Here is a 22,222-nt window from a genome sequence, read left to right as displayed (position 1 = left end):
GTACGTCCGTACGTCCGTACGTTCGCGACGTTTTTTTCGTCGTCCATAGCTCAAGAACCAGAAGAGATATCGATTTCAAATAAATGTTGTTGTACAGATAATAAAGCAGAAAGATGCATAAAGGGCTCTCAAGAAAATTTCGTGGGTGGTTTTTTTACCAAAGCAGTTTGAAAAAAAGGTGCAAATTTTGGTTAACCCTAAATATCTTACGAACCAAAAACGCTAAAGATTTGAATTAAATTTTATATAATATATTGTAATGTGATACCAAAGAAGTATATATTTGAAAAAAATCCATTTAACGGTTTTTTTATAAATCAAAGTATGTGAAAAAAAAAAATCTGTCACCTCCTAAAAACATAAAAAAAAAATGTATCAAAAATTGTATATATTTTGTTTAAACTACTTTTATCTTTCAAGAAATATTGTTGTTAACATTCAGTAAAATTTGGAAAAAAATTGAATTGACAGTTTTTGTACAAAAAATTAAAAACCTAAAAATTATTTAACAAAAGTTGGTAAAAATGGATTTTTGACTCAAATATCGTCTAAAAAATTTGAAATATTGGCTTCAAACTAATTTTATCTTATAAGTAATATTGTTTTCAACATTCGATACAATTTTGAATAAAATCGAATTGACAGTTTATTTACAAAACTAAAACTTGGTAAAAATTTACATTCGATACAAATAGCTTTTCAAAAATTAAAAATATTGGCTTCAAACTTATTTTATTTCACAGAAAACATTGTTTTCGATATTCAGTAATTTTTTATATAAAAATCCAACAGTCCGTTTTGTCATACAAAATTTGGTAAAAATTGATACGAAAACATATATACAAACTTTTAAGCAAGACCAATCGACAGACGGGATGGGAAGTTATCAGTGTGGGTCGCATCCCAGCCTATGTTTTTATTTTAAATTAATTTTCAAAGGTCACTTTTTTACATACAAAACACGCAAAAATGGTTGATTTTGACATTTCTTAACTGTTTTTGTTCAGTTTTGCCATACTTGTTTTTTTTCTTTTGGGGATTTCTTTGATTTAAGTGTTGAAATTGCAAAAAGTACTTTGCATATACCCAAACTCGCACCCACCCCAAATCATAGAGTGATTTTAAGCAGGGGGTTGCATACCTAGTTGTTAGTACGCTGCACCGCGCTATCAATTCAAAAAAAAACTTGTTCTAAAACCTAAGCCTAAGCTCACAAAATTAAATACAAAAAAGTAGGCTTAAGTCCGAAAAAGAAAATATATATTTTTTGTGACTTAAAGGTGTTGCCTCGCCTTAATATTTAAAACATGTTTAATTGAGACCTCTACTTAACTGTAAAAAAAATCAGAAGGAAATTCGTGCTGCGGTAATGGAAAGTCGCCCCAAAAGATTTGAAATATCAAGTGAGGCCAGGATGTAGAAAAATCAAGGGAGGTCTGGAGATTTCAATTGAGGTCTGGAGATTTCATGGGAGATTTAGAGATTTCAAGGGAGGTCTGGAGATTTCAAGGGAGGTCTAGAAAAATCAAGGGACGTCTGAAGTTTTCAAGGGTAGTCTGGAAATATCAAGGGAGGTCTGGAAATATCAAAGGCGGTCTGGAAATATCAAGGGAGGTCTGCAGATTTCAAGGGAGGTGTAGAGATTTCAAGGGAGGTCTGGAAATATCAGGTAAGTCTGGAGGTATCATGGGAGATATGGAGGTTGCAAGGGAGGTCTGGAGGTTGCAAGGGAGGTCTGGAGTTGCAAGGGAGGTCTGGAAATAACAAGGAATGTCTGGAGTAATTTAAATCACATCTCGATATCTTATTGATTTCACAAGAAAACTAAAATATAAATTCTCAAAAGTAGACTTCGATATCATTTACTTAATATATATCTCTCTCTATCCGATACCCAATATCGCACTTGATGCCAAGCGTACATAATCAACCAATGAAGCAATTGTTGCAGCCATTACTTTTAATTGTTCGCAATAGTAATGTACAGCTTCTCCATATTCCCCAGATGGATCAGTATTGATTACTTTATTAACATATCCACGGAAGTCCAAGATTTTCGGAAATATTATACCAAAATCTCTAAAAAATTAAATCGTTATATTTGGCAGGAAAAGACTCACTATCATACCTTTCACCAATAAACTGAAACACCCAGTAGTAAGCCAAAATAATTGCAGTAGGGTAAATAACCGGAAATAGTATAAAAACAATCAGGCATGCTGAATATATGGCTTTTAAAAACGTAGGCACCGGCAAAGGTTCTAACCAAACCATTAAAAGATGTACGACAAATGGTTTCATGTAGTACCAAATTTTATCCGTTAGAGAATAAGTTTTCCACTGAAAATATAATAATTACATCAATAGAGTATTCGCGTATTAAATAATGAGTATTTGCTTACAATTTTTCGACGATGCGTTTGCTTGTGCCATGTTTTCCGAATCATTTTGTGTTAGTAATTTCTTGAGATGACATTTGAAAATTAAAAATTTTAATTTTTGAAAAACAAATTACTGATTTTGTTTCTGAGTTATTAAAAATAAATCGTAAACGACATCTTAGACAAAACATGATGTTTTGTGTTTTAATTAAAATATCTCTAAATATAAAATGAGGTTGAATATTTTTCAAAGTGTCAAATTGTCATGAAGTTTTGCTATTTATTGATTTCTGGCATCAACTTGATTTTTTTTTTGTTTATCAACATAACTGTCAAAAATATGTGTGATAGGAAATGTATTGTATCCACATTGCTTTTTTTCAGGTTCTAAAGGGTGATTTTTTTGAGGTTAGGATTTTCATGCATTAGTATTTGACAGATCACGCGGGATTTCAGACATGGTGTCAAAGAGAAAGATGCTCAGTATGCTTTGACATTTCATCATGAATAGACTTACTAACGAGCAATGCTTGCAAATCATTGAATTTTATTACCAAAATCAGTGTTCGGTTCGAAATGTGTTTCGCGCTTTACGTCCGATTTATGGTCTACATAATCGACCAAGTGAGCAAACAATTAGTGCGATTGTGACCAAGTTTTGCACTCAGTTTACTTTATTGGACATTAAACCAACCACACGAATGCGTACAGTGCGTACAGAAGAGAATATTGCGTCTGTTTCTGAGAGTGTTGCTGAAGACCGTGAAATGTCGATTCGTCGCCGTTCGCAGCAATTAGGTTTGTGTTTGTGTTATTCGACCACATGGAAGATTTTACGCAAAGATCTTGGTGTAAAACCGTATAAAATACAGCTCGTGCAAGAACTGAAGCCGAACGATCTGCCACAACGTCGATTTTTCAGTGAATGGGCCCTAGAAAAGTTGGCAGAAAATCCGCTTTTTTATCGACAAATTTTGTTCAGCGATGAGGCTCATTTCTGGTTGAATGGCTACGTAAATAAGCAAAATTGCTGCATTTTGAGTGAAGAGCAACCAAAAGCCGTTCAAGAACTGCCCATGCATCCCGAAAAATGCACTGTTTGGTGTGGTTTGTACGCTGGTGGAATAATTGGACCGTATTTTTTCAAAGATGCTGTTGGACGCAACGTTACGGTGAATGGCGATCGCTATCATTCAATGCTAACAAACTTTATCGAAGAACTGAACTTGGTTGACATGTGGTTTCAACAAGATGGCGCTACATGCCACACAGCTCGCGATTCTATGGCCATTTTGAGGGAAAACTTCGGAGAACAATTCATCTCAAGGAATGGAACGGTAAGTTGGCCACCAAGATCATGCGATTTGACGCCTTTAGACTATTTTTTGTGAGGCTACGTCAAGTCTAAAGTCTACACAAATAAGCCAGCAACTATTAAAGCTTTGGAAGACAACATTTCCGAAGAAATTCGGGCTATTCCGGCCGAAATGCTCGAAAAAGTTACCCAAAATTGGACTTTCCGAATGGACCACCTAAGACGCACCCGCGGTCAACATTTAAATGAAATTATCTTCAAAAAGTAAATGTCATGGACAAATCTAACGTTTCAAATAAAGAATCGATGAGATTTTGCAAATTTTATGCGTTTTTTTTTTTTTAAAGTTCTCAAGCTCTTAAAAAATCACCGTTTATTATTAGACTCGATATGAAACGCAGATGTGCAACTTAAACTTTATCCAAACAAAAATTGAGCATATTAAACATAGTGTAATAAATTTTATCAAACTTTTATTGTAAATACATTTTGGTTTAAATATTTTTGTACTTTCTAAATAAAATCCTCTTGCCTGTACAAACAAAAATTAATTCTGAAGTTTTTATATCAATTTCGCCTTTTAACTTTTATTTTAACATCTTGTTTTGTTCGAAGAACTATTCCATTTTCGAAAACTATATCATTTTCTCTTGTCACAGGAAGTAGTTCATATTGTTTAATTATATTGGCAAGCAACACTTTTATTTCCAGCATTGCAAACTTTTGTCCTGTTTAAAAGAAAAGAAACAAATCAAAAGAGATCAAATCCATTGATCCAATGAAATTTAAAAACGACATCGTTTCGATGACAGAGTTGCGTCTGTCAAAACGATATGTCAGAATGTAAATGTCATGATTATTATTTCTTACCAATACAATTTCGGGGACCAGCACTAAAAGGTATAAATGCATATGGATGGCGATTTGTGGTGTTTTGTGGCAAGAATCTATTTGGATCAAATTTCAATGGATCAGGAAAATGCCTTGGATCACGGTGTATGTGGAAAGGAAAAATATTTATTTGAGCACTTTTTGGTAAGATAATTCCATTTATGATGGTCTCTTCTACACTTTCTCGTGTAATAAAAGGTACAGATGGATACAGACGTAGGGTTTCTTTAATTACACATTCAAGATATTCCATTTTGTTGAAATCAAAAACATTTAACGATTGGAGATCATCTGAAAGTGAGAAGGGAAAATAAGTCAAACAATTTAACCTTATATTTATATAAGTTATATAAAGCCTTACCCAACTGGCTAACTTCAGCATAACATTTCTCTTGGATGTCTTTGTTAATAGCAATGTTCATGAGTGAAAATATAAGACAAGTTGATGTCGTGTCATAACCTTCGAACATAAAAGTATCGACTTCTTCACAAATTCCCTTATGGTCGATAAGATCTTTCAGTTCTGAATCGAGTAGTGTATCCAACATTGCATATCGCTTCTTTTTACCTATATCATCACTTAAGAATTTAAGGATTTTTGACATTTAGCATAAAACAGTAGAACATTTTTTTTCAACCATGATTACCTTTCGTAATTATCAAGTGCAGTTGTTTTTCGAAATTCTTCACGTTTCTTATTCACTACAGACGTAGTAAAATTATGAACTATTTTTAAGTGTTTCGAATACTCTTCGTAGTCTCCAAAGGTTTTATAAATCCAATCATAGTAATACAATGGATTAAAAGTCCTTTTAATTAATCGGGTTTCAAGCTCAGATATATGATTTCGATATTCATCACCTTCACTTAAATTGTCTAATTTCACTCCCATAGCGGTTTCTATAAAAAAAAATATATATAAAAATGCAGAATATTTAAAAAGCATACAAAATTGTTTTAAAATTACCACAAACAGTGTTGAGAGTGAATCTGGGGATTACATTAACCAAAGAAAGCTCTTTGTCAACATTGGTCTCCAAAATTTTCAGGAATTTCTGACTTTCTTCCCTTTAAAAAATTGAAATGTGAGTGGAATAAAGTTATTGTAGCCATTATTTTTTTGTAACCTACTTGAAAATTTCTATAAAAGATTGTAAGACATTAAAATGGAAGGCTGGTGTCAAAAGTTTTCTTCGTCCATGCCACTTTTTATCTAAAATTGTGCAATGTGGTTTTGATTAGTGTTGTACATTTATTTTCAATAAAAAGAAATTTAAAAGTTTTACCTGTGCTGATAAGAAGACCATCTCCAAGGAATGTACTCAGCAATGTGTAGACTACACCTTTTTTGAGTAATGCTTGACTGTTTAAAACATTTTCAGCATCTTCAGCTGTACAAACATTGTACACTGAACTTTCCAAAAACATCCAAATAAAACTTTTACCTCTGGCATATTTGACACAGTCTGTAATGTATTTGAAAGCGCCCTCTGAAAATAATAATGAATATTAAAAAATCGACAAATTTTTTAGATGGCGTTATAAGAAATTTAAAATGAAGCGCCCTCTTCATTCAAAAACATCGTTCTGCCTTGGAAAACGAAATGAATCCATATTTGTTACAATAACTCAATGCTTTTATTAATTTTATGACATTAACTTGACCAACATTTATAATAATATTTTTTTTAAAGTAATTTTGCTCAGTTCAGAGGTTTAACTTTTAATTGAGCTTTAGACATTAAATTAACTTTTATAAACAAACTCTTTGTATAAACTAACCTTTTGACAAAAATATATTAAGTGAATAACTTTATAGGCTTACTAATTACCTTTTGTAGTTAAATTATCTGTAACAAACAAAATCTACACTATGTAGACGCGTTTATATTAATCCAAACGAGACGCATGAGGTTAATGACTTTTATCTGTCCACAAGTGTTCATCAACAAAAAAACTCTAAATTATGAACAAGCAATCATGACGTATAATTTGCGTGTAGATACATACATTTTGTACGCATTCGGAATAAAATTATTTTTTAGAGAACGGTTGATTCATTAAAAAGCAAATTATTGCGTATATCTACGAGATCTGAAAGAATAAATTTAATTTCTAATTAATTCCTAGTTAGGATTGATTAGCTTAAAAAGGTTAAGGCCGAGTATAGGAAAGTAGGTGAAACATAACCGAAAGTTAATTGTTACATTAGGATTTTCCATTGGTAAACTTTGAATTAAATTTAGCAATATGGGTGAGTTTAATTTCTTGCCGGTGGAGCAAGTGTCAGAGAGTAGTTAACATGTGTTCAGTATAGTTCCTTAGGATTCTGACCTACGATTACTACCCAGCTGTCATAAAAAGTAAGATGGCTTTAGTTTAGTTTAATTCGTTTGTTTTTCTGCTGGAATTTTCCATTGGTAAAATAAGTTAAGGCAATTTTCACGTTCTATTCGATGAAATAATTTGTTTTATTAACTTCCCATATGAAGTTATTGTAATGGGTCCGATTTGTCAAATTGAAAATTTTGACATTTCTCGACGTTTTACGGTCCCTAGAGTCGAAATAAAAGATTTTTAGAAAGATGTCTGTGCGTGCGTGTGTACGTACGTTCGTCCATAGCTCAAGAACCAGAAGAGATATCGATTTCAAATAAATTTTGTTATACAGAAAGATGCAGAAAGGATCTCAAGAAATTTTGGTTAACCCTAAATATCTTACGAACCGAACACGCTAAAGACTTGAATTAAATTTATATTTATTTATACTGTAACGTGATATCAAAGAAGTTTATTTTTTGAAAAAAATCCATTTAACGGTTTTTTATAAATCAAAAAAAAACTGAAAAAAAAATTTGTCACCTCCAAAATTTAACGACTAAAATATGATTTCATCTTCAAAACAATTTTGTGCAACGAAGAATAATGTTTTTAACATCTGATACAATTTTTAGAAAAATAGAATTGACAGTTTTTTTTTTTATAAAAAATAAAAATCTAAACAAAACATTACTCAAAAGTGGTAAAAATTGAATATCGATTCAAATATCTTCTCAAAAGCTTAAAATTTAGGCTTCAAACGTATTTTATCTTATAAGAAATATTGTTTTCAATATTCTGAAAATGTTGAGAAAAATCGAAGTGACAGTTTTTTTTACAAAAAATAAAAACCTAAAAAAAATTAACAAAATTTGGTAAAAATTGATTTTCGACTCAAATATCTTTGCAAAAATTTGAAATATTGGCTTTAAACTAATTTTATCTTAAAAGAAATATTGTTTTCAACATTCGATAAAATTTTGAAAAAAATCGAATTGACAGTTTTAGTACAAAAAATAAAACTCTAAAAAAAAAACAATACTAAAACTTGGTAAAAATTTACTTTCGACTCAAATAGCTTTTCAAAAATTAAAAATATTGTCTTCAAACTTATTTTATTTCACAGAAAATAATGTTTTCGATATTCAGTAATTTTAATATAAAAATTCGTTTTTTCATAAAAAATAAAACCTACAAAAAAAAGTACGTAAAATTTGATACGAGTACAAACTTTTAAGCAAGACAAATCGACAGACGGGATGGGAAGTTATCAGTGTGGGTCGCATCTCAGCCTCTTTTTTTTGATCTCGTATTAAATGTTCAGATCCTAAGTTGAGCATACACGATTGAAAGATTGTCCAATATTGGCAGATTTCTCGTACAACATTTTAACCAAATTTCTATCAATCATGTCAAAGTCAAAAGTGACAAACAAAACATTGACAGACTAGCGTCGGCAGATTTTCTATCAAAAAATTCTCCCACTTGCAATTGTTTGTACTTGTCAAACACCTAATTGTTTGTATTTTCAAATAATTGGACTATTATCCACTAATTGGATATTGAATGATATCTTTTTTAAACACCAACAAAAGTGTACAAGATTTTGAAAATAGAAAACTATGAAAATTGAAAAAAATAAGAAGTGACCTTTTGGCAAAATAACGAAAAAGAAATTATTCGAAAATGATTTCACTTCTAAAATAAAGGTTCATATTTATTGCCATCTATAGAGAAAATTGTGTACCAATTGTTGTGTTTTCTAAAGTCTTCCGTGTAAAAATACAATTATTTCTATACAGAAAATATTTAATTGATACAAAATTGTCAATTTTTACCTAATTAGAGACTTTTAACAGTTTGTGTATACTCAGCTTAAGTTTTTAAAATCAGAAAAAGATAAAAATACTCAATTTTAAAACGATTGAAATCAAACAACAAATTAAAATATTTATACTTTTTTGTTCATTTAATGGGCCTCAATTAAATTTTAAAGTTTTTACCTTTATTAAGTAAGCTCTGAACAACTAATTATTGGCAACTGATCAGTTGCTTTCGACACCACCTGGAAGTCAGGGTAAATTGTCAAAAAGTGTTAATAAACCCTAAGAAAACAACAACCAATTTTTTTTTTAAGTTGATGTTTTCTTGCGACTGCTTACGTTTTTAAGAACAAAATAACACAAGTTGAATTATGTTTTGATACATAATTTATCTTATTTTTTAAATGATTTAATATTGATGCCCGTTGATTGAAAATTATTTTAATGAAATTAATGTTATTGGAGCCACTTTTCTCTTCTGTGAAAAACATTAAACGTCAAATCGAAAAATAATCATTGCGATTACAGAATCTGACAAATGAGTTGCGAATGGATGCAGATGGAGTTTTTGACATTTTAAATATTATAGAAAAATCAAAATTGACATTTGACTCCTTCCATAGCCTACTCATCGGATTCAGTAATCGGTGTGAATCTATGAATTTGCAATTGAAGGTTTGCCAACTGTCGTGACTCCATCTGTCAATAAACTATTTTTTAAGTTACCCGTGGATCGTCATAATTGTGAACTCTTTACTGGATTTTCGCAGTCTAATTAAAATACAGAGGCACACCCTGTGTATATTTTATTTAAAATGAAATAAAATGGTCAAAATAACTTAGGATTGAGCGATCGATAAATAGAATTAAAAGTTATCGTTATCTTTCTATCAACTACACCACTTGAAATAATAATGATGAAAAGTTCGATAAAATCCGTTTTGCAGGATCAGATGACATAAGGGACTTAAAAGTAAGGCAAGTATCTAGTATCTTTATTGGAAAGTAAGCCAAGAAAAATCTCCCTAACTATCAAGTTAAGCCAACTTATGTCAAAATGACAATCAAATCAAATGGAGTGGCGCAACAGTCCGTTTTGACCCAGGGCCTAGTGACTTACAACTCTGAACTATTCCTGTGTGCGAGTACTGTTGGCAGGAATGGAAGGGACCTACAATTTTAGGCCGAATCCGAATGGCTAGTTTGAGAAAGCACTTTTTCATGACAAGAATTACTCTTGAAGGATTTGTCAATTCCTCGCAAGAGGCAGTACCCGCGAAAATTATTTTTTTTTTTAAATTAAGGTGGCACATCAGGCAGGGATTGAACCCAATACCCCTTGCATGACAGTCCAACGCACTAACCATCATGCCACGGGTATTGTCAAAATGACAATGAATCATGTTTTTTCATTGAACTGAAAGTTGAACTTTAATATTTATTTTTTGCACAGTTCCATTTAACGATTTGTATAAAGTAATCCTTGTAAAATTGGAAAAAAGTAAGTAGTATTTCTTAACAATACAAAATGCAAGTTGTAAAGGAGTTGATGCTTGCCTGAGGAGTGTTTTGTAGACAATAATGTTTTTGACAGTTTTTGTACGATGAACTGAAGGTATAGGTTAGTGAAGTTCCAAGTTTATAATTAATGTAAGTTCAAAGAATAAAGTCCCTTAAGTTGTCTGAACCTACCCATTGCCAAAACATTCAACAATTCCAAGGCATTCAGGACCCTCTATTAATTTGACATAATGGTGTACTGTTTCAATACTCGTTATTTACATACATGTTATCGATATTTTCTAAGGAAACTCCATTTGTCAACTATGATGACATGGGCGTCGCTAAATTTAATCACCTTTCATTGTAAATGTCAAAGTCAATTTCAAATACCAATTGATAGTTCTTAAAGTTTATAATTTATGTCACTTAATAAACTAACTAGCTGCCTTGGTCAAAATGTACGTTCAAAGAATGTAGTTTATTGCAAATGAAGTCCCTTGTGCTGTCTGAACCTACCCATTGCCAAAACATCTAACACTTCCAAGGCATTCAGAACCTTCTATTAATTTGACATAATGGTGGACTATTTTAATACTCGTTATTTACATACAAGTTATCGATATTTTCTAAGGAAACTCCATTTGTCAACTATGATGGCGTGGGTGTCGCTAAATTTAATCACCTTTATTTTAAGTGTCAAAGTCAATCTCAAATATCAATTGATAGTTCTTAAATAAGTTAATAAATAAGGTGCGAATTAAAATGTAAGGGATGCAGGGAGTCTACTGTTTTAATGTCGAATCCAATCACCTAATTTGAGAACAATACCAGTGAACATTAATTAATTGGAATTGATAAAAAGATTCCGGCAAGACAGTCCTACTCAGATTAAAACTTGGCCTTTGAAAAAATAAGAAATCTGTGTTCTAAAATGTAATCAACAACTTTCCTATTGTTCACTGTCATGTCAATTCATGTCATGTAGTGTATGAACAAAACTAACAATCGAACAGAACTAAACAAAAAAGATCTCATGTAAAACCTTCGAATAAAAGGACATTAATTCAGACGCCACGTGGCTAACGAAGAATAAGAACTAAGAACTTAAAGAGCTTAAACATTTCATAAAAATTAATATTCTTATTATTTTAACAAATGTAATTTAAATAAGTATTTAAGATTTTGTTTTACTATAAGTATTCAAGTACATAACATTCACAACCGTCTGCCTCATTCAACATCATCAAAACTCTAAATAATTCCTGTTAGATTAAATTATCAAGTGCTAAACTTTTATACTTATCAACTATCAATTTAAATCTAATTATACTTCCTTATCCTAATTTTGTAATTTACTACAGACAAAGTGCTTTAAACTAGCCTAAAACCTAACGAATAGAAATAGTAACTTTTATTCATGTTTCGATAAATGCTTAAACATGCCACATTCAAAAGTTATTGTTGCACGTAACAAACATTTAATAATAAAATAACAACATAATAAAATCACATTATTTCTTCAAAGTCAAGGTTCATAACTCGATCATAATAATTCATAAGACTTCGTTTACATGACCACTTTTTATTTCAAAACAATGTCCGAACATGATAATGCACTTGTAGATAACGGTCTATATAATCATCTTTGTTGAAGCGAGAATTAATTTATTGTTTCTTCTTTTTAAAAAAAAATAATAAATGCATTTTTGTTTGTGATAAAATATGATAACCCCGAACCGAGAAACCCCCTTTACCGAATCTTGTTTATCGTGTATTCTTATAGTCCCGCTTTTAAGTGCGCAAGTCGGTTATTATTTAAAGATTTATACGACATCATAAGAATGCTATGTTATTGTTTATATAGAAAGTAAAACCTTGGCCGAGTATCACAGACACGAATTAATAAACAGTATTTCTAATTAATTGTTTTCTAATTCAACAAGTTGTGCACAAGTAATTACTCGTTCGATTTGCATTAAAAAGCAATTTCGAAAACATCTAATAAAGGAACAAAAACACTCATTATTTTTATTTAATAGGAAACACACAAACCTGCAGTCAAATGAACAATATCGAAATTGTTGCCGAAAATAGTCTTCCCCGGTATTATGGGATAGAGCTCGTTCAAATCACCTCCATCGACCCGTTTGATTCTTTTGCACAGTGCCAAAATAGAATAATCTTTATTCAGACGATAAATAAAGATTCCAAATAGGAAAATTAGCCCAATCAAAGCTAACATAGTGTTTTTCGGTTAACAATTTAATTCCAACCAACTGCAACGAACGACGCGAAAACCAAAACTACTTGATTCGAAAACCATTGAAATCGTACTGAAAATTTATAAACTGAACACTGCCACTCAGAAAATGAGTGTGGGCTTCTGCTAAGGGTGAGATCCGACGAAAGACTGAAACTGTAACTGAAGTAAAAACTTGAATTATTCAATTCGAGTCATTTGGCTCGTAGAAACATTATACGAGTAGATACAGATAATTTATAAATTTATATTAAAATAAAATGCCATCATCATCGTTGGGCATTAAAAATATATTTATTATGGATCAGTGTTTTGTAAATTATATGGTAGGTAGACTTAAGTGAATATGAAGTAATAAAGGCAGTAATTATATTGCGTTCTTTTAATCTGACACTTGAGTTTTTGATAGAGAGGAACACTTGTCATCTATACGTCAATGCAATTTTCGAATGTCAAAAACCAGCATACCTGACTTTGTTTTTTGGCGTTTTGGAATGTCAAATGTTCTTTGTTTAAGAAATAATTTATAATTGAGTTCTTTCATATTGTTTTACCTGCCGATTTAAAATGCTCCATGTATACGTCAGTAGGTCCACATGCCTTTTAAGTTGAATAGGATGAGCCCCTAATTGGTATGCGAAGTAAGTTACGATATTTTTGAGGAGCAGGGTGTATTTTTATTGTTTTTGGAAAATTTGGTCATGTCTCAGACGTTTATACCTAGAACATTGTATACGAGTACATAAACCCGAGATTGTTCTCTGTTAATAACATTTTTATGATTTTTTTTGCATGAAAAGAAAGTAAAATCTTTAAAGGCTTTTATTCGCTATGTCATTGTTTTATTTTAAAAGCGAACTGACATTTGGGGCTGTGGGGACAAAAGTGGCCCAAGAGCAAAAATAAAATGAGGATGGGATGCGACCCACACTGATAACTTCCCATCCCGTCTGTCGATTTGTCTTGCTTAAAAGTTTGTCTATATGTACTCGTATCAATTTTTACCAAATTTGCGTCCTATACTTTTATGATAAAACGGATTGTTGGATCGAAAACAATATTTTTTAGATAGTTCTTCTTCTATGATGTAAACCTACTACTGTGCATAAAAGTTTGTTTAGTATTCAAAACTACAAAAACTGAAATAAAATAAGTTTGAAGCCAATATTTTTAATTTTTGAAAAGCTATTTGAGTCGAAAGTAAATGTTTACCAAGTTTTAGTATTTATTTTTTTAGAGTTTTATTTTTTGTAAAAAAACTTTCAATTTGTTTTTTTTAACTTCCCATAGGAAGTTATTGTAATGGGTCCGATTTGTCAAATTGAAAATTTTGACATTTCTCGACGTTTCAAGGTCCCTAGAGTCGAAATAAAAGATTTTTAGAAAGATGTCTGTGCGTGCGTGTGTACGTACGTCCGTACGTCCGTACGTTCGCGACGTTTTTTTCGTCGTCCATAGCTCAAGAACCAGAAGAGATATCGACTTCAAATAAATTTTGTTATACAGATAATAAGGCAGAAAGATGCAGAAAGGGCTCTAAAGAAAATTGCGTGGGTGGTTTTTTTACCATAGCAGTTTGAAAAAAAGGTGAAAATTTTGGTTAAATATCTTACGAACCAAAAACGCTAGAGACTTGAATTAAATTTTATATAATATATTGTAACGTGATACCAAACAAGTATATTTTTTGAAAAAAATCAATATAACGGTTTTTTTTATAAATCAATAAAACTGAAAAAAAAAATTTGTCACCTCCAAAATTTTACGACTGAAATATGATTTCATCTCCAAAACAATTGTGTGCAACGAATAATAATGTTTTTGATATCTGATAAAATTTTGAGAAAAATCTAATTGACAGTTTTTTTTATAAAAAATAAAAATCTAAAAAAAAACATTACTCAAAGTTGGTAAAAATTGAATATCGATTCAAATATCTTTTCAAAAACTTGAAATTTAGGCTTCAAGCTTATTTCATCTAATAAAAAATATTGTTTTCAACATTCAATAAAATTTTGAGAAAAATCGAATTGACAGTTTTTTTACAAAAAATAAAAACCTTAAAAAAAATTTATAAAAGTTGGTAAAAATTGATTTTCGACTCAAATATATTTTCAAAAATTGTAGATATTGGCTTTTAACTACTTTTATCTTTCAAAAATTATTGTTGTTAACATTTAGTAAAATTTTGAAAAAAATCGAATTGATAGTTTTTGTACAAAAAATTAAATACCTAAAAAAAAAATTTAACAAAAGTTGGTAAAAATTGATTTTCGACTCAAATATCTTTTCAAATCTATAAAATATTGGCTACAAACTAATTTTATCTTATAGAAAATATTGTTTTCAACATTCGATAGAATTTTGAAGAAAATCGAATTGACGGTTTTTTTACAAAAAATAAAACTCTAAAAAAAACAATACTAAAACTCAAATAGCTTTTCAAAAATTCAAAATATTGGCTTCAAACTTATTTTATTTCAGAGAAAATATTGTTTTCAATATTCAGTAATTTTTATATAAAAATCCAACAGTCCGTTTTTTCATAAAGAATAAAATCAAAAATAGTACGCAAATTTGGTAAAAATTGATACGAAAACATATATACAAACTTTTAAGCAAGACAAATCGACAGACATGATGGGAAGTTATCAGTGTGGGTCGCATCCCAGCCTCTTTTTTTTTTAATTTTATCGAATGTTGAAAACAATATTTTTTACTTGCGACATATAGGAACTATATGGCAAGCTTTGCATTCGTGCAAAATTTCGAACTCGAGATTTTAATCAAACATGATATTACGATGGTAGAGAAGTCGAAAAAAGTGGGTCCCGCGATTCCGTCCGGTCGGTTTTGTCTGTCTGTCCACGCTCCTACAGCCTAAACCATTGGGTCGATTGAGTTCAAACTTGGAAGTTAAGGTTTTGAGCAGATTCACGTCAGGCGTTTTTTTCATTTTTTTTTTAAGATCAAAACTAACAGTGGCCCCCATACAATTTTTTTGGTCAAAAACTGAAAATTCGAATTTTCTCAAAAACAAACCGATAGATTTTTTTTTAATTTTCTCTAAAATTTTATTTTTTAACTTGGCTTCTTTTTATAAGAAAACTATATTTTTGTATTGCTCAGGAAAGGTACCGCTCATAGAACCGTTATTTTGTTTTCTAATTTTCTCAGCGAATTATGAACTGTTTTTAATAATTTTTTTTCTGAATAAGCTCCTATATTGCCTTAACAATATTTGATTAACAAAAATGCAATTTTTTATTTTTTGGATTTTTTAAAAAATATTGAATTTTTATTTTTCAAAACTCTATATCTCAAAAACGGGTCAATAATTTTTTACGAAATTCAAACGTAAGACGTATATTTACAATCACTAAACAATTGCATTCCAAAAATATTTTTAGAACAAAATTGGAAAATTTTATATATAAAAAATTAATTTAGAAAAAAACCGCTCTAACGATTTTCAAAATAAAAATTTGAAAAATCAAAGGTTTTTTTATTTATAAAATGACATTTAAATTTTTGAAGACAAACTTATTTTTCTGGTAAAATTTTGAATCTTAAAATATTATTTTTTAAATTATTTTAACTGTGCATGAACCCAAATTAATGCATTTGGTACACATTTATATGATATATTTAATCAACAATCTATTTTAAAGAGTCTATCAAGAAGTATTATCTTGGTAACTTTGTATGTATGGTTGTTTCACACATGATTTACTGGCCTTCGCCTATATAAATAAAATGCACGACTGGGTCGCACGAACTTGCTCCTGTATGCTAAGAGTCTGTTTAAAAAAGTACTTATATAAGATTTAAAAATATACGTGTAAAATAAGTTTGTCTTCAAAGATATAAATGCCATTGGATTTGTCAAAATAAACCGCACGATCTTTGTATATGAAAACCATAGTACTCTCATGAGCAGAACCTTTTAGGGCGACCAGATGCCGAGTCGTTGGCGTGGCGTTAGTATCGAAAGTGGAGAAATTCAGCGGGAGCGAGAGAAAAATATTATTTCCATTCCCTTAAGCAGCCAGCAGAATAAGGGAGATAGTTATTTTTCGACCTAAAAGTCTACACAATTTCCTTCATTCTATTTGAGTCAATCCTTCTATATGTTTTCACATAAAGAGCTTCCATATGAAAGTTGATGAAATTTGTTTTTGTTTTTGGAAAACAAGTAAAACAAAATGGCTTAATATTGTATCTAATAAGGGGATGAAAGATGCTTACGTCAGCTGTTTAGGATCTTTTACCGATATTTGTTTTTATTTACATTCATAAGTCTGCTTTTATTTGGGTACGATCTTTGTATATGCAAAATGGTGTCTATTATGTATAAAGCTACGATGCGATTCAACTCGTTCCTTCAAAGCTTTATTGTAACTTCATATTAGAGGAACCAGGATGGAAAATAAATAAGATAAAAAAGAGGCAGACCATGAATGTTTAAATTGTAAGGCGATCGCCTATTGGTTGTGTAGTTAGGTAGCAGATAGATGTCCAAAACGACCATAGAATAGTTCACTTGGCGTGCTTAGCTTTATGCAGATAGATAGATAAGGACATGTTTATGATGATAATGAAGGAGTGTTATTGGTGACTAGAAGGTACATACTACATTCCTTCTTAAGTTTTCAGCGCAAACATGGAGTTATTACGTTCAGTCTATTTTTTTCACTAAAGTTTTAAAAAACAAGCATACGAACAGGTACAAGAAATTGCTATTCATTTGTTGTTTACAGTCAGGCTCTTGTGCGCTTTGGATTTTAGTTATGAAGTGACACATAACCAGTAGTTGTAGAAGTTGTACGTAATACCTTTATAAATAGGTCTAATGCATATACGTTGAAAAAGTGATTCTAATAGAAAATACATATAGGTACTCTTTCTGGCCCGTTTCTTTAACTTGTACGAAGTATTTGTTCTTTTATATAGGCGAAGCAAGTAAATCATGTGTGAAACAACCTTATTCGTAAGGAATAATATTTTAAAATCACATATACAAAGTTACCAAGATAATACTTCTTGATAGACACTTTAAAATAGATTTTCATTAAATATATCATATCCGATACAGTTGAGCTACATGAGCGGCCATATCGTTGGTGTTTACAATAATTTTAGTTATAAAAATACATAAATATGTCCTAAATGCACTAATTTAGATAAAAGCTAGGAATGTAATTACAATTTTGTTAAAGTAATGCGCTCTTTCGGGCTCATACACAGTTAAAATATAAAAAAAACTATTTTAAGATTAAAAATTTCGCCCGAAAAATAAGTTTGTCTTCAAAAATTTAAATGCCATTTTATAAATAAAAAAACCGTTGATTTTTTAAATTATTTTTTTGAAAATCGTTAGAGCGGTTTTTTTTTAAATTAATTTTTTATAAATAAAATTTTTCAATTTTGTTCTAAAAATATTTGGGGTACGCAATTGTTTAGAGATTGTTAATATACGCCATACGTTTCAATTTCGTAATAAAATGTTGACCTGTTTTTGAGATATCGAATTATGAAAAAATTAAATTCAATATTTTTTTAAAAATCCAAACAATAAAAAATTGCACTTTTGATAATCAAATATTGTTAAAGCAATATAAGAGCATATTCAGAAAAAAAATTATTGAAATCGGTTTATAAGTTGCTGCGAAAATTAAAAAAGAAAATAACGGTTCTATGAACGGTACCTTTCCTGAGCAATACAAAAATTTGTTTTTCTTATTAAAAGAAGCCAAGTTAAAAAATAAAATTTTAGAGAAAATATAAAGAAAATCTATCGGTTTGTTTTTGAGAAAATTCGAATTTTCGTTTTTTGACCAAAAAAATTGTATGGTGGCCACTGTTAGTTTTGATCTTAAAAAAAAAATTAAAAAACGCCTAACGCGAATCTGCTTAAAACCTTAACTTCCAAGTTTGAACTCAATCTACCCAATGGTTTAGGCTGTAGGAGCGTGGACAGACAGACAAAACCGACCGGACGGAATCGCGGGACCCACTTTTTTCGACTTCTCTACCATCGTAATATCAAGTTTGATTAAAATCTCGAGTTCGAAATTTTGCACGAATGCAAAACTTGCCATATAGTTCCTATATGTCGCAAGTAAAAAATAAATACTTAGTACCTACAAGTTAAAGAAACTGGCCAAAGAGAGTATATGTATTTTCTATTAGAATCACTTTTTCAACGCATACACATTGTACCTATTTATAAAGGTATTACGTACAACTTCTACAACTACTGCTTACGTGTCACTTCTTAACTAAAATTCAAAACGCACAAGAGCCTGACTGTAAACAACATATAAATAGCAATTTCTTGTACTTGTTCGTATGCTTGTTTTTTAAAACTTTAGTGAAAAAAATAGACTGAACGTAATAACTCCATGTTTGCGCTGAAAACCTAAGAAGGAATGTAGTATGTACCTTCTAGCCACCAATAACATTCCTTCATTATCATCATAAACATGTCCTTATCTATCTATCTGCATAAAGCTAAGCACGCCAAGTGAACTATTCTATGGTCGTTTTAGACATCTACCTGCTACCTAACTACACAACCAATAGGCGATCGCCTTGCAATTTAAACATTCATGGTCTGCCTCTTTCTTATCTTATTTATTATCCATCCCGGTTCTTCTAATATGAAATTACAATAAAGCTATCTAAAGGAAAAAAGCTTTTAAGGAACAAGTTCAATCTATATGAATCGCATTGTAGCTTTATAGGTAAGAAACCATTTTTGATATACAAAGATCGTACACAAGTAAAACAAGACTTATGAATGTAAATAAAAACAAATATCGGTAAAAGATCCTAAACAGCTGACTTAAGCATGCAAAAGTTTGTTTCATCCCCTTATTAGATACAATATTAAGCCATTTTGTTTTTTATATAAAGTGCATTGATATAAATAAAACAAAAACAAATTCATCAACCTTCATATGGAAGCTCTTTATGTGAAAATATATACAAGGATAGACTCAAGTAGAATGAAGGAAATTGTGTAGACTTTTTGGGTCGAAAATTAATTATCTCCCTTTTTCTGCTGGCTGCTTATGGGAATGGAAATAATATTTTTCTCTCGCTCCCGCTGAATTTCTCCACTTTCGATACTAACGCCACGCCAACGACTCGGCATCTGGTCGCCCTAAAAGTTTCTGCTCATGAGAGTACTATGGTTTTCATTATGTACAATTGTACATAATGGCATTTATATCTTTGAAGACAAACTTAATTTACAGGTATATTTTTAAATCTTATATAAGTACTTTTTTAAACATACTCTCAGCATACAGGAGCAAGTTCGTGCGACCCAGTCGTGCATTTTATTTCTCTTTCATATTCTGTAAATAAAATACAAAAAGAAATAATTCTTATTTTGTAAGGAAATTGTATAAATAATATTAGGTACTTACCACGACCAAATTTATTTCAAAATGAAATATTTGTTTTGACAGCAACAATCAGCTGTTTTGTTTACATTAATTTGAGCGCTAAATGTTGCGAAAGGTTTGTTTGTTCAGTTCAACTTTGAATTGCTACTAGTTTTCGAGAGGTTTTATATAAGACTTGTGGTTTACCAAAAATGTATGCGAAAACTTGAATTTTTGGTGTAGGTTTTCGCTGAAAACCGATAGTTTCGCGACAACCGGGTTTTGGACTTGGTGTGATAAGCCTATTACATAAAAAGTACTGCAATATCAAATGGCATGATCTTGGTGGCATGTTGTTATCGCCACGATGAGAAATTACGCGGCCAGGAAATGTCTCTTGCAATAAAGCCATATTCACTCGAGTTGTGTGGCAAGTACCAGTGTAGTACCCGTGGCATGATGGTTAGTGCGTTGGACTGTCATGCAAGAGGTCTTGGGTTCAAACCCTGCCTGTGCCACCTTAATTAAAAAAAAAAAAAATAATTTTCGCGGGTACTGCCTCTTGCGAAGAATTGACAATTCCTTCAAGAGTAATTCTTGTCATGAAAAAGTGCTTTCTCAAATTAGCCGTTCGGATTCGGCCTTAAATTGTAGGTCCCTTCCATTCCTGAAAACAGTACTCGCACACAGGAATGATTGAGAGTTGTAAGTCACTAGGCCCTGGTTCACAACGGACAAAAATGTTACTGCTAAAATTGATGAAAGAAATTACAATCAGCATCTCTCTAAAGCTTCGTCAACATCCTCCAGGAACACTTATAGGAACTTCAATCACCAATTACCATCAGAAGCTAACTATTTCAATAATGAAATATCGAACGAAGCTATAAGTTGTATCTTAAGAGCAAGAGTTAAAATGTCAAGAGTTTATTCTGTCTAACTAAATATTATGTTAACCTTAATATGTTTTACTACCACCCCTATATTAATTAACACTAAATAATTGTTTTTGAATCGCAAAGTGATATCAGGATCGAAACTAGAAACAAAATATTATAAAGCACGAGTCAAGACCTAGCGAGGCGTTCTTTTAAATCGAGGTGCCGATTCTCAAAAACAAACATGCTCAAACTGATAGACATAATTAAACATGACCTTATTGGTGATGCTAGCGGTGGGTTGGGCACATCCCACCAAGTATTAAAGTCATGGCTGCAATAAGATGGCAGATAAAACGTGAGGAAATAATAAATTATATTATATAACATAAAATGAACTTATTTATTAGACGAATAATATCATTATCCATGTTTTAGTTAATAAATTTGTTAGCCAACCTAAATTTACTAATAGGACTGTATGTAATTAATAAGTGTAATAATAATAATTAACAAGTGAATCGATTTTAATAATTGAAAGAGTAAATGGTAGGCGTGTTTTTTTTCAAGAACAAAGATATTAAATGACAATCTCATTAATCGTCTTGAGGTTGCTACATTTTAAAGGTTGGTTAAATTTTAAGGGCCGATATTAAATGTTAATTACACAAACCCAATATGTTTGTTTCTGCATTTCATTTGACATTTTTCAATTCTAGACTAACTCAATTTTAACTATGTAAAGATAAACATTATAGTAACGTATTAAAGTTATAAAAATGGTTGTTCAAATCAAAATGCATATCGTGCACTTCGTGATTTAATTTATTCGTTTAAATTTGCGTGTAATCGGAAAATTTTTGCAAACATTTGAGCAAGCTGGGTATTTAAGAGATGTGAAAACACCAGCGCTTACAAGGTGCAATTGACTCAAGAACCAAAGCCTTTTGACCATTTTAAAGGACATGTCTTTCATGGTCAGAATGGTGGAAAGAAATGGCAATAGTGGATGATCAATTTCACCTCAGTGGATTCATGAATAAGCAAAATTGCCTCATTTGGGCAAGAGTGATTGTTGAAAGCCAATGCAATCATAAAGAGTGACTGTTAAGTGCGGTTTATGGGCTGGTGGCATCATATCGGTCCTTTACTATGAATGATGTTCGCTATCGTTAGATGATAACGAACTTTTAAAGGCCCGAATTATAAGATATGGACGCTATGTGGCTTCAACAGGACAGTGCCACTTACCATACAGCAAACGAAACAATGGCTCGTTTGCTCAATGGCTGTGTTATCTCATGTGGTGGCTTTGTCAATAGGCTGCCAAAATCATTTGACACCGTTGGACATCTTTCGTTGAAATCATTTTAAAGAAAAGGTGTACGTCTATAAGCCAGCAACAATTCAAAAGCTAAAGGCTGGGATAATTCGGAACATAACCTCAATATCTCTCAG

At 31.0% G+C, this 22,222-nt stretch overlaps 2 protein-coding genes across 2 annotated transcripts; both read right to left on the bottom strand.

Annotated features, from left to right (window-relative positions):
- Positions 1-1,775: 1,775 nt before the first annotated feature.
- LOC129952357 (uncharacterized) lies at positions 1,776-3,362 on the bottom strand. The gene is made up of 3 exons (XM_056064907.1): positions 2,403-3,362; positions 2,129-2,340; positions 1,776-2,079 (listed from the first exon to the last, which is right to left on the bottom strand). The coding sequence occupies exons 1-3, from the start codon at positions 2,445-2,447 to the stop codon at positions 1,884-1,886; spliced, it is 453 nt and encodes a 150-aa protein (XP_055920882.1). The 5' UTR covers positions 2,448-3,362; the 3' UTR covers positions 1,776-1,883.
- A 790-nt stretch (positions 3,363-4,152) lies between these two features.
- Positions 4,153-12,663, bottom strand: LOC129952354 (probable cytochrome P450 4ac1). The gene is made up of 8 exons (XM_056064904.1): positions 12,285-12,663; positions 5,874-6,077; positions 5,719-5,800; positions 5,555-5,655; positions 5,235-5,487; positions 4,949-5,166; positions 4,567-4,878; positions 4,153-4,424 (listed from the first exon to the last, which is right to left on the bottom strand). The coding sequence occupies exons 1-8, from the start codon at positions 12,472-12,474 to the stop codon at positions 4,264-4,266; spliced, it is 1,521 nt and encodes a 506-aa protein (XP_055920879.1). The 5' UTR covers positions 12,475-12,663; the 3' UTR covers positions 4,153-4,263.
- Between the last annotated feature and the right edge of the window lie 9,559 nt (positions 12,664-22,222).

This window comes from Eupeodes corollae, chromosome 3 (assembly GCF_945859685.1).
Source record: "Eupeodes corollae chromosome 3, idEupCoro1.1, whole genome shotgun sequence".
NCBI lineage: Eukaryota > Metazoa > Arthropoda > Insecta > Diptera > Syrphidae > Eupeodes > Eupeodes corollae.
Note: the sequence above shows the minus strand (reverse complement) of the source record. Positions and strands in the feature narration are given on the sequence as shown.

What these genes read in the sequence shown, in the direction of transcription:
- LOC129952357 (XM_056064907.1), bottom strand. Translation starts at nt 2,447, where the DNA reads ATGATTCGGAAAACATGGCACAAGCAAACGCATCGTCGAAAAATT. An exon ending in AAACGCATCGTCGAAAAATT is followed by an intron (nt 2,341 to 2,402) that starts GTAAGCAAATAC and finishes TTATATTTTCAG; the next exon opens with TGGAAAACTTATTCTCTAAC. An exon ending in TTTCAGTTTATTGGTGAAAG is followed by an intron (nt 2,080 to 2,128) that starts GTATGATAGTGA and finishes TTAATTTTTTAG; the next exon opens with AGATTTTGGTATAATATTTC.
- LOC129952354 (XM_056064904.1), bottom strand. Translation starts at nt 12,474, where the DNA reads ATGTTAGCTTTGATTGGGCTAATTTTCCTATTTGGAATCTTTATTTAT. An exon ending in TGCTGAAGTTAGCCAGTTGG is followed by an intron (nt 4,879 to 4,948) that starts GTAAGGCTTTAT and finishes TCTCACTTTCAG; the next exon opens with ATGATCTCCAATCGTTAAAT. An exon ending in TGGTCCCCGAAATTGTATTG is followed by an intron (nt 4,425 to 4,566) that starts GTAAGAAATAAT and finishes TCTTTTAAACAG; the next exon opens with GACAAAAGTTTGCAATGCTG.